This window comes from Candida parapsilosis, contig 005809 (assembly GCF_000182765.1).
Source record: "Candida parapsilosis strain CDC317 annotated contig 005809".
Classification (NCBI taxonomy): Eukaryota; Fungi; Ascomycota; class Pichiomycetes; order Serinales; family Debaryomycetaceae; genus Lodderomyces; species Lodderomyces parapsilosis.
Window position 1 is genome coordinate 2,221,159 of NW_023503281.1, and position 12,332 is coordinate 2,233,490.

At 38.4% G+C, this 12,332-nt stretch overlaps 5 protein-coding genes across 5 annotated transcripts; 4 read left to right on the forward strand and 1 right to left on the reverse strand. All coding sequences in view use genetic code 12, as the record gives it.

Annotated features, from left to right (window-relative positions):
• Window positions 1-501: 501 nt before the first annotated feature.
• Window positions 502-2,922, forward strand: CPAR2_210370 (uncharacterized protein; the record flags this gene model as incomplete). Its single annotated transcript, XM_036809976.1, has 1 exon — window positions 502-2,922. One exon carries the CDS (start codon window positions 502-504, stop codon window positions 2,920-2,922), a length of 2,421 nt encoding a protein of 806 aa, XP_036666560.1.
• A 235-nt stretch (window positions 2,923-3,157) lies between these two features.
• On the forward strand, window positions 3,158-5,377 carry STT3 (dolichyl-diphosphooligosaccharide--protein glycosyltransferase subunit; the record flags this gene model as incomplete). The annotated part of the gene is made up of 1 exon (XM_036809977.1): window positions 3,158-5,377. The coding sequence occupies one exon, from the start codon at window positions 3,158-3,160 to the stop codon at window positions 5,375-5,377; it is 2,220 nt and encodes a 739-aa protein (XP_036666561.1).
• Window positions 5,378-5,717: 340 nt separating this feature from the next.
• Window positions 5,718-6,296, forward strand: CPAR2_210390 (uncharacterized protein; the record flags this gene model as incomplete). Its single annotated transcript, XM_036809979.1, has 1 exon — window positions 5,718-6,296. The coding sequence occupies one exon, from the start codon at window positions 5,718-5,720 to the stop codon at window positions 6,294-6,296; it is 579 nt and encodes a 192-aa protein (XP_036666562.1).
• A 62-nt stretch (window positions 6,297-6,358) lies between these two features.
• Window positions 6,359-7,891, reverse strand: CPAR2_210400 (mRNA (N6-adenosine)-methyltransferase; the record flags this gene model as incomplete). Its single annotated transcript, XM_036809980.1, has 1 exon — window positions 6,359-7,891. One exon carries the CDS (start codon window positions 7,889-7,891, stop codon window positions 6,359-6,361), a length of 1,533 nt encoding a protein of 510 aa, XP_036666563.1.
• A 1,932-nt stretch (window positions 7,892-9,823) lies between these two features.
• Window positions 9,824-11,413, forward strand: CPAR2_210410 (uncharacterized protein; the record flags this gene model as incomplete). The annotated part of the gene is made up of 1 exon (XM_036809981.1): window positions 9,824-11,413. One exon carries the CDS (start codon window positions 9,824-9,826, stop codon window positions 11,411-11,413), a length of 1,590 nt encoding a protein of 529 aa, XP_036666564.1.
• Window positions 11,414-12,332: the final 919 nt, after the last annotated feature.

Consider the following 12,332-nt stretch of genomic DNA (forward strand, 5'->3'; position numbering starts at 1 on the left):
CAAGTTAGCGCTTAATCCTTTTTGTAAATGATAAAAGGTTCTTTTTGTTTATGCCAAACACTTTTTATCATTCAGAAGTTAAAGGGTATCCCTTTGGTCCCCCCCCCCCCCCCCCCCCAAAAGAAAGAACGAGATTATTATTATATTCGGGGTGCTTTGCTAATATATAACTTATTACTCAAATTTTAGACTCGCTACTTTACTATGTAATTTTATAATGCTACTCTATGCTTTGTATATTGTTTGTGGTATTATATTATTATTATTATTTTATTTTAATTCCCGCATGAACAACAAATAAAAATACAAAATAAAATAAAAAGTAACACACAGCACACGGTACACAGTACACTACACACATACCATTAACCAATAAACACTAACAACAACACGACTGTAGGTACACAATACACAGAGACGACAAACACATACACAACACCTGCTCGTACCAACAACAAAAGGCAACGAAAAGACAGCTGATAGTTTGCACATTAATATACCATGATAGAGACTGCAACCTCAATATTACAAAGCAGTCAGGCAAACACAACAAAAAGAGAAAATGATAGTGACTCAACTTCCACTAATGATAACGCCAGATACAACTTAAGCTCCATGGAAGAGAATCGGAAACTGGGGGATTATAATCCATCATCAATAGTACCAAAAGAAGGGGCGGATGGTTCTGACAAGAAAAGCCCCAACTCATCAAATGAGTTGAGAAGCCAACAACGGCAACAACTGGAATCACAATTTGTCCAGGACCCTCAAACGCAACAACAACAACAACAACAGCAGCAGCAACAGCAGCAGCAACAACTTCCGTCTCCAACATCTTCTCACCATAGTCATAATAGCAACTCTAACAAAGGGAATCTGCTACAGGACCAGAATGAGGAACAACACTCGTCTTCGGAATCCTACAACAAATCGGATCTAATGTTCACAAAAAAGGACTTGAGCAAGTCTCGTACTCAATCATACCAATCGGTTTTGTCACTTGCATCTTTAAAATCCCTCAAGCAACATCAAATACAACCAATGACTGCTGTCAATGGTACTGGGAACCAGCCACCAGGATTGAATGGACCAACATTGCATAGAAATAATAGCACAAAGGGGAATGGCAGCACTCAGCTTACGAGATCTAATTCAGCAATGAATACCGCAAAGAATTTTCAATCATATATCCAAGCCCCTGTGTTGTCAAGTTTATCGACTCAAAAACTGAATGAAGATTTGCAAATTGGTCAGCAATTACCATTTCACGATAAACCAATAGGCAACAAATCGAGACGTACAACCAACAATAGCTCAAGCAACGATGGTGACAACGAGGATGCAGATGATGCTAATGATGAAGAAATTTTGTCACAACAAAGAAACTTGACCTTGAATGCGTTGAAAAAATTGAGTTTGTCTCCTAGGCCCATTACGAATCCTGATGATATAGTCATTCCTAAAGCTGTGGAGAGCGATAGCAAGTTGAGATCGAAAGGACAGGAACCTTACCAACCGGCAGAAGTTGATTTGTCATCATTTGCTAGTCTAACAAGACAACCCAAAGTGACGCCCAAAGCTGCATCGCCATCGCCTTCATCTTCGACAATTCATTCAGAAAAGTCGTCTCATTCACAAATTTGTGCAAAGCCGTCATTGGACAGTCTCCCAGAGGGACAAGTGGCAAATACAGATACTTCAACAAAGGAGAGCGATATCAGTCAGTATCATCATAATTTGAGACAACAACAAATGGATTCTCTCAAGCTACAAACAGATAAACATTTACGGAATACAACTGCTCATCAAGGAGATCTACAGCACCAACAACAAGAGCCATCTAAACTGATACTGTCGCAACAATATGTGAACGGGACACAACTTCCTCAAGCAACACCAAGAGTCCCCGCCGCGGTGATCCCACCACAAGACATTAATACCCGAAGAAAGCCCCTGAACTCATCGGCACCACAAAATCTTGCTACTAATAACTTGCACGTGCAATGCCATTTACAGCAACCTCAGCCCAATTCCCATCACAAGAATGCAAATGCAAGATCCACAAGACAGTTGCAACAAATCAAAGGGTTGAGAACGCCGATGTACATACCGGCTGTTTTGAGAATGACTCAAAATGGTGGCTATGACTACCATAACCGCTCAACATCAAACTCACCAGAAATGGGCTCAACTCCACCAACTGCTCAAAGTCCAGAAAACAACTATGAAACCCATTTGCAAGCGTTTGGGCAAAAAAGTTTAAATTCGTCAACTGCATCAATTAAATCAACTGACTCCTCAAGATCCATTGAATCGAGTAGCTCCCCAAAATTTGGCTCATTAAATAGATTTTTAAGTGCCGGGAATTTGGGAAGGTCGTTTGATTACATGTCCAATGCACCTCCAACAAGGAGGCATTGGGTGAAGGATGAAGCGGTAACTGCTTGTGGTATACCTTCCTGCAATAAGACATTCAACTTTTTTGAGAGGCGGCACCATTGCCGAAAATGTGGTGGTATATTTTGCAAGGAGCACACATCGCATTCCTTATATATTAATAGAATGGCACAATTCACCACAGGAGGAAGAGGAACATTATCAAAAGTGTGCGATAATTGCATACAAGAGTATAACGAGTTTATACAGCGAGAGTTTGGAGTGAACATAACCAGTACAAAACTGCCTTCCCCAATGGATTTGAACCGTCATGTTGAGAACAACGTCATAAATAACTTGTCTCATCCATCCAAGCATGAGCAGATACGGCAGCTGTATAAGGACCTTGATAGAAATGCCCTAAGACAGAATCAAATTGATATGAGGGGAGACACTGTTGGTGGTGGTAGTGGCGATTCAAATTCGAGGGCAGCTGACCAGTTAGTTGGAAGTGTTCCTGCAAACTGGACGTGGAGCTCCTTTTGATAGCAACTCTGCTATTTATATAGCTCCAATTTATAGCCTGCATTTTATAAGTTCATTATCTATTCTTAGACAAATTCGTTTCCTGTGTCGTGGAAATAAAAATTACGACTTTGATAAAATAGTAACACCGTGTGCGGTGTGGTTACTTAGTGCCTTGTGCCGAACTTATTTTTTTTTTTTCATCAAAACTTCGCTACTAAGGATTGATCAGCCCCCTCAAGTAGATATATATACCATGGTGACCAATAATCAAGCCATGAAAACCCAATCGACCCAACTAAAAGTGTTGGGAATCGATGTTGAACTAATAAGGTCACTTCTCAAAGTCATTATTTTGATATCAATTGCCGGTGCAGCCATTTCGTCACGTTTATTCTCAGTTATCAGATTTGAATCAATTATTCATGAATTCGACCCATGGTTCAATTTTAGAGCTACAAAATACTTGGTTACGCATTCATTTTACGAATTCTTAAACTGGTTTGATGATAGGACATGGTATCCCTTGGGAAGAGTTACTGGTGGTACGCTATATCCTGGATTGATGGTGACCTCGGGCGCTATTTGGCACATATTGAGAGAATGGTTAAGCTTACCAGTTGATATTAGAAACATTTGTGTTATGTTGGCTCCGGTGTTTAGTGGTTTAACGGCAATTGCTACTTATTTTTTGACAAAAGAGATGAAGGATTCAAATGCCGGTTTGCTAGCTGCTATTTTCATGGGTATTGCTCCTGGTTATATCTCTAGATCAGTTGCAGGATCATATGATAACGAAGCTATTGCAATTACATTGTTGATGGCTACGTTTTATTTTTGGATCAAGTCAATGAAATTGGGGTCAATCTTTTTCGCTACATTGACTGCATTATTTTATTTTTACATGGTTAGTGCTTGGGGCGGTTATGTATTTATTACTAACTTGATCCCATTGCATGTGTTTGTTTTGTTGTTGATGGGTAGATATAACCCCAAGTTGTATACTGCATACACCACGTGGTATGCATTAGGAACTTTGGCAAGTATGCAGATTCCCTTTGTCGGGTTCTTACCAATTAGGTCCAATGATCATATGGCGGCCTTGGGGGTGTTTGGATTGTTACAATTGGTTGCATTCGGCGACTATGTCAAATCTAAGGTGCCTTCAAAACAATTTAAATCGTTTTTGATTGTATCTGCCTCATTGGTATTTGTTTTGGGTGTTGGCGCCTTATTTGGATTGACTGCCATGGGATGGATTGCTCCTTGGACGGGTAGATTTTATTCACTTTGGGATACGAACTACGCCAAAATTCACATTCCTATCATTGCATCAGTTTCCGAACATCAACCAACAGCATGGCCAGCATTCTTTTTTGATACATCCATGTTGATTTGGTTGTTCCCAGCTGGTATTTACTTGTGTTTCCAAGAATTGAGAGACGAGCACGTTTTTGTTATCATTTACAGTGTCTTGTGTTCTTATTTTGCTGGTGTTATGGTGCGTTTGATGTTGACCTTGACACCAGTCATTTGTATTGCTGGTGCAATTGCATTATCCAAATTATTTGATATATATTTGAATGTTGTTGATATTTTCACTGAAAAGACTGGTTCAAAGACAAGTAGTAAGAAGTTGCCAATTGCGGCATTGGTTTCGAAATTGATTGTTTTGTTGTCGTTTGCGTTTTACTTATTTTACTTTGTTATGCACTGTACTTGGGTTACTTCCAATGCTTATTCATCACCTTCAGTCGTTCTTGCTTCACGTGCTGCCGATGGATCACAGATCATTATTGACGATTATAGAGAAGCATACTACTGGTTAAGAATGAATACACCGGAAGACGCCAAGATCATGTCGTGGTGGGATTACGGATACCAAATTGGAGGTATGGCGGATAGAACCACTTTGGTTGATAACAATACTTGGAATAATACCCATATTGCCACTGTTGGAAAAGCCATGTCATCTCCTGAAGATGTTTCTTATGAAATTTTGAGACAACATGATGTCGATTATGTGCTTGTAATATTTGGAGGTGTTATTGGTTACTCCGGTGATGATATCAATAAATTTTTGTGGATGGTTAGAATTGCCGAAGGAATTTGGCCGGACGAGATTAAGGAGAGAGACTATTTCACAGAAAGAGGGGAATATAGGGTGGACAAGGATGCATCAAAGACGATGAAGAATTCATTGATGTATAAATTGTCATACTATAGATTTGCTGAATTGTATGGCGGACGTGATGGAGCAGATAGAGTCAGAAACCAGCAAATCCCAGCTGACGAACCACCTGAATTACATGTAGTTGATGAAGCGTTCACTTCCCAAAATTGGATTGTTAGAATTTACAAGGTTAAGGATTTGGACAATGTTGGTAGAGATTTGAACCAAGCTACCAAGTTTGATAAATCAAAGGGAAAGAAGAATAGATTGGTGAAGAGACCAAACTTGGATATTAGGGAGTAGATTACATAGAATGAAAATAGAGAGTTTGAGTAACAAAGTCGGAATTAAGCAACTTTTATTTGTATAAGATTATAAGTTCGAGGGTACGCAAAGACTCCTGAGCTTATGCAGCGCATGTATTATCCGCTTTCCTGTTTTACTTTTTGTTTTTCCGTCAGCCTCCAATAATGCGGAGTTTTTAAAATAGAAACAAGAGTACGATAAAAGTGGGGAGACACATAAGTCAAAAAAAGTTTTGAGTACTACAAGGATCACGTATTTATTTAATCAACCAATTTATCCCTTTACCAGTTGATACTGTTTTGTCAAACTACTCGCTAGCTGTTATTTCCTCAAAAAAATGACCTCATTGATTGAACATTTAATCTTTTACAGATCCTACCATTTTAACCATACCAATGTGGCAATTCACTTGGTTTGTATCCCCATCATTTTGTTATCAGCATATGCATTCTTGACCCCTGTTACTTTGCCATTTATCTCGTCGAATCCACTGGTCAATGTTGGTAATGTTGCTGCTTGGGCGTATGGATTGTATTACATTTCATTAGATTGGAAGGTTGGTATTCCATCGGCATCTTTTATAATTGCCTATGCCCATTATGTTGGCAACTATTACAGATCATTATCGGCAACTACTTCACCAACTTCAAGTGAATTTGTCAATTATGCAATTGCCGCTCATATTTTTGCTTGGTTAGCTCAATTTTACGGTCATGGGGTGCATGAAAAAAGAGCACCTGCTTTGCTCGATAATTTGTTGCAAGCATTGGTATTGGCACCATTTTTTGTTGCGTTTGAAATTGCATTCTTTTTAGGTTTTAAAAAAGATTTGAAAAAGACAATGGATAATGAAGCTGGAAAGAGAGTGAGAGATTTCAAATTGAAGGGCAAAGCGCAAAAGGCCAAATCTCAATAAAAAAAAAAAAGGGGGGGGGGGGGAGGTGTGCTTTCAGTAGGTGGGTATATTTATTTAGAAAGTCAACTGAGGGTTTGACTTTTGTATAACTCATAGTTGTATCTAACTTCAGGCTCGTGTAAAGAGACTCCTTGTAGTTGGTTACCGATTGTTAGCCAACCTGGTCTGGTATTGTGGGTTCGGCCAAAAATTTCCAATTTTCTTGCATGTGCTCCAACCAACCGTTCAATAATATCATAGAATTCATCAGGTTTCCTTGAGGTTTCCCTAGTAGTGCTCACTACAACATCGGTGTCAATTTGCAAGTTTAGCCACCGTGGGTTTCCCTTGAGCCCAACCAATAAATGCTCTTTCGAGTGATTTAACCAATGACCTGTTCTTCCAGTAACAATAGTTCTTTTCAATTGATTCAACTTGATCCAAATCATTTCATCGCTGATTTGATAACCCCATTTGTAAAGTGCTTTGCGTCCAATTTCTATTGACCGACCAGTGACCCAAAGCATGATGATTCCCTCATCTTGAAGTTCACGCATAGGCAATTGCAACAATTCGTCATCCTTGCATGTTCCATAAGGCAAGGACATGTGAATGTCCCATGCGGGATCGGAGATAATCACGGCAAATTTACCCAATATACCGAATGGTAAGTATCGAACATCACAATTGATCCATTGTGGTGGCGTGATTGGACGGAAGGATTCGGTAAAGCACTGGCCAAGAGTGTAATCCAACTTCTTTTGCTCTGCCTTTTCCACCGAGTCTGTTTTAGTAGGGTTCAACGTATAATAGTGGAGATAGCGACAGGACCTCATCTTGTGACATGTATCCAAATAAGAACAATCCCCTAAACTCACATCTGTGTGGCTGTATAATATAGGAAGGAAATGAATCTTGTTCAAAGAACACTGGTATACCTCAATAGGCAACAAATTTCTACCTTGATGTATTCTTTGATGAACGATAAATTCAGGGGCCAACTGTTTTGAGCTCAGGGCATACTCTCTCTTGTTTAGTCCAGAATTGGCCAACACTAAAGCATGTTTACTATCATTGCAAACTTGGTGAAATGGTGCTTTCAAAGTAGTTAACCTAGCTCTTTGTCTTCCCAACGTTGTCCTTGCCGTATCCTTACGGAGGAACGCAACAATGGTCTTTGGTGTTAATCTTGTTACTTTTTGAAGATCTATAGAGGATGCAGTTTCTTCTTGAGATATAAATTCAAGCAACGATGTCGCCTCCTTCCGCTTCACAATCTCTTCAACCGGTGGTGGTACTCCTTTCAATCGATGTTGTATAATTCTCACTGAGACATAGTTGATCCAAGTCAATTTTGGTTGGCTCATCGAGTTAATTAATGCAAAAGATAAGTCCCTTGAAAAGTGCAATGATCTGCCACTAAGTGTCTGAAATAGTTGAAGGTAATTAATGAAATCGGAGTACGTGGTGGGTATGTGATAGGTATCATCTTTGCAAAATTCATGGAAAACACCTTTCATTTTCCAAATATCTCCATTTATAGGATACGAAAGGATAGCATCACCTTGAGAAAGTAGAAACTCGGTAAAAGGATGAAAACTGTCTAATATGTGCATTGATGTGGTAGAGTGTGAAGTGTGTGGTGTGTTGCAAAAAAACAAAATAAAAAATAGCACTAGTGTTGACATTGCGTCTTCTTTTCGGAGACGACTCCCACGATATACCAATGAAAGCCAATGAATCAGGGTTTTGACGTGGTTTCAAAGATGCGCTCTGGTATGTGATTTAGTTGCAACGTGAGCATCGAATACTGTAAGTATAGCATACAGCTGCTTAATGGAATCAAGTGGTATTCCACAATCATAGGAGATCTGACAAAAGCAGTAGATCAGATGATGAATTGGTTTGCGCTTGGGATAGATGAGTGTGCACATAGAACTGTTTCGATTCGAAGATCGTGACTTGCATCATCCCTTCACTGAGTGCTATTAGGACGAGTCATTGTGAAATAAATAAATCTTTTTGCTTCATGAACAAACCCCAAGGCAGTACTACCACTTAGTTTTATGTGTCACGCTGATTTTGATTCTCGTCGTGCTAGTTGGCAATGATTAACAAAGAAGATGTACACTTTGTCGATATTCTTTGAAAATATTAGTTTTTTGGTAGCTCCACTCAGATGGCGGTACCATTGTGCTTGATCCCACTCAGTTGCTTTTCATCTACAAAGTGCAGCTTGGATCGTAGAAAAACTTATTTTTCGACTCAGCCCTCGAATGTACACCATGTTAATGTGTCAGAAAGCATGGAGTAGCTCTAGACTTGCAACCACGTTGAATGACCACTAACTGTGGCATTTGTTGTGCCAGCCAAGAGGTAGCCCTTTTTGTGTAACATGTGGCCAAGCGGAACAATCTCAATTTAGAACCGATTGAAAGGAGAGAAAATAAAATGCACCCAAAAAGGGCTAAAGGAACTACAACAATCAAAATGAGCGTTGAATACCACGTGGATGAAGAGGTGGGAACTTTCAATACTACAGCGACATTGAGGGGGTTACAAGCTCTCATATTGCGTGGATGTTTTGTTATTGTACTCTCCTATATTTGGTTTTGCGTTCCTCCATAGCTCCACAATTTTCTTCTATTTTTTTTTTTTTTTTATTTTGCCGTCTGCCCATGTTACAATGTACAACATTAAACTTTTGAGTTAGCGGGATGGGTGATGCTAAGCGACAATGCTTGCGTGTTATTATAATTATAGAACAAAAAAACAGCGAAGTCGATGGAAGAGGCGGAGGGGGGAGAAAAAGAGGGCAACATGACTTGACGGGCGGATATTTGACGTCTCTCTTTTTCACTTCTCCTCAAATGGGGTCCAGCTCCCTTTCATGCGACTCTCTCTCGTTTATGTTGAAAAAAAAGTTCCCATTTTAAAAGACAAGGAGGTGAGTCCAGAAGACACTAGAACCGGTGGTTGTAAAAAAAAAAAAAACACCACTGTCTTGACTCGCCCGTATTTCCACCCTTCCGGCTTCAAAATGCAATGTAGTTTCAAGGTGACTTGTGCTGTTACTGTTACTGTGTTCCCTTGTGCCGTTCGTACGGTGTGGCATCAACCACGTAAAAGAATCGAAAACACTCACAGTACATAGCAGCATTTATTGTCTTGGCTCATGTGTGTCAAATGCCGTACGGAAGTTAAGCTCCGAAAGTGCAATTTTGCGCGTAACATGGGAATAACAACAAACAACAAAGGTAGAGGCAGAGAAAAAAGAAATTAAAATTAGTGAAAGTGCCACATATACCCCGTATTTTTACACAGTATGTACTGCATATAACACAGCAAGTGACTACTCTTTCTAAACGTTGGGAGAGTACATACATATATATATTTATATATATAGGATCATACTTTTTATATATTGGGTGCAAATATCCCCCTTTAATCATCCTTTTATAAAGAACACAACTTCTTAGAATACACTTTGTAATCCATATTAACAACACATCATCTATAGTACCAATCACGAATAGACAAAAATTACAATGAACTTAAATACCATGTACACAGATTTACTAGAATCAATAGTAAACAAGCAACTTCGAGACATACTGTCAAGTCCATGCGAATACCAATCAGCATTGGCATCTGTGGCCAAAACATCAAGGTTGTTTAATCAACTTGCCAATGCAAGGCTTTATCGTGAAATTGTTGTGTTTGACGACGATAATGAGTCCATTGTGGAGAATGACGACCGCACTTATATACACATTAGCCAATTCAACAAGTTTGTTGACTCATTAACGATTCATAATTTTATCAAAATACGGTCAATACAATTGCATTGTAAATCCAATTTCAGCAAGTATGACTATTCAGCCTTGTATGAAAAATTTGGCGCTTTTTGGTCATTTACTAAACACAACATTGAATTTATTAATTTTGACATTGACAACATACGGAGAAACCAAACAATACTTCAATTTTTGGCAAAGGACAGCTATGAAATAATAGAAGAGAACGATGAGGTTGAATCACGTGGTGGTTCAAAGCAATCAAAGATTTGGAACTTGACAAACTGGTCAATATTGGGTGCTCAGGAGTTGAATTCATTGCCACTTTGGAGTCCCAATTTGAAAACATTGGATTTCTTTATTGAAACGATTATCGGTGATGTTCAATTCCCCACACAAAGAGTAAAGATGCCCAATTTGGAACAGTTGAACTTGAATACAACTTTATCAACTCAATGCTTTTTGTCATTGAACCCTGAAGTACCCAACTTGCAAAAAGTATCTATATCTTACTCCCACTCCTTCAACAAACCAGCTATAAACTTCAATGATTACCAAATGATAGATTTTGACAAGCTTACCCATTTGGAGTTGAAGCTTAATTGTTTGCACTCGGATTGCTCATGTGTTAATGAATTTTATCATCAATTATCTCAAAACAGTCATTATTTCACAAAATTGAGAAATCTTACTATAGTCAACCACAACTCAAAGAACCACCTGAGCAATTTGGACCAATATGCATTCTTATTGTCCAACCAATTGGGCAACTTGTTTAGCAAATTTACCAGTCTCGAGTATATTTACATCAGAGTCAATGAGTTTGTCAAGAGCGATAGAAGTAAAATCGATTGGGTCAAGTTCAACAAGGCTATATCAATGTTGCCACACTTGCGCAGTTTAATTATTGCTGATTTCTTTAATTGGTGGGCACCATCGATTCAATTAACAAGGAATATGATGGTCAACACCTGCAACTGTCAAGAATGTCATGGAGTCAAGTCGTTGTTTCAACAAATGGCTGCATATGATGAAGAAAATCATTACACTCACAATTTCGACAAGTTTGCCTTTGATTCTACACAAGAGACGTCAAACCACATTGATTTGGTAAAGAAGGGCAACTCCAAGTTTATGTCGCATTTGGTCAATCATTACAAATCACAATTTCATCAACTGATTATATATTCAATGTCAGCATCGTATTTTAGAGAGCACGATGATGAAAAACTTGCACCATTCAAAACTTTATTCAAGCATGGTCAATTGAAACATTTGGCAGGTTCGTTGAAAGTTCACAATCCAACATTAAAGGTCAATCTTGGAGGTATTGTCATATAATCTTGAAACTATATAGAAAGTTGATTTTAATGCATAATTAATATTAAAAGTTGCAGCGTAGAAAAGGCGATTTGTTCGTGCGTGGAACCTTGAACAAAGCCATACTCCTCAAAGAGTAATTACGAATATGGCTTGTTTCTCAAAGTTTTCGTTGTACCTTAATCAGTACGAAATTGGGTTTGAGACAATAATTTCGAAAGGAGAAATCGATAACTTAGAAGTGCTCACTTTTCCTTCATATAGAAACTTTACAACTAGGGTTATGAGTTGACAATGTGTTAGTGGGGTTGGTCTATACCATATATATATATATTTACTAGTATTGTTACTATCGCATTGTCTGGTTTGCAAATACTTGACCTTCCCGATTAGGAAATGAAATTTGTCTCCTTTTCATTTTGTGTATGACTAAACAATAATTTCCAAGACACTAAAAAAAAAGATTGCAAAAAAGAGTTGATTCCTAAGGAAGTAATAGTGAGTAAGTATTGTGATTTGCGGCAAACATATGTGGGGTGTGCCCACTTATCCAGAATCATGGAATAATCCACTTCCTCCCTTCTTCGATTCGAAGAATTTTGCAAAGGTACGAGATTCGGAACGCAAACCAAAAGATCGGGTGGATCTATTCGATTTGGAAACGTTGTAGTAAGTCAACAGCTCTCGCTTCCTCACTCTATTTTCTATAACAATTAATGGTCAACCTCGAATGCCGCTATCTGTTTCATAAGGTATTCTCTTTTTTTGTCTCTTATTATAGAAATTACCCGATCAAGTATGTCATTAAAGGTTAACCCATTATGCATGATGTCCCAAAAGGGAAATAAATTTTAGGAGAACAAAAAAAAAAACTTAAACTTAAAATTTACAATATGTATCTTTCACAACCATAACCTAGAATGGTAATAGATGATTGTTT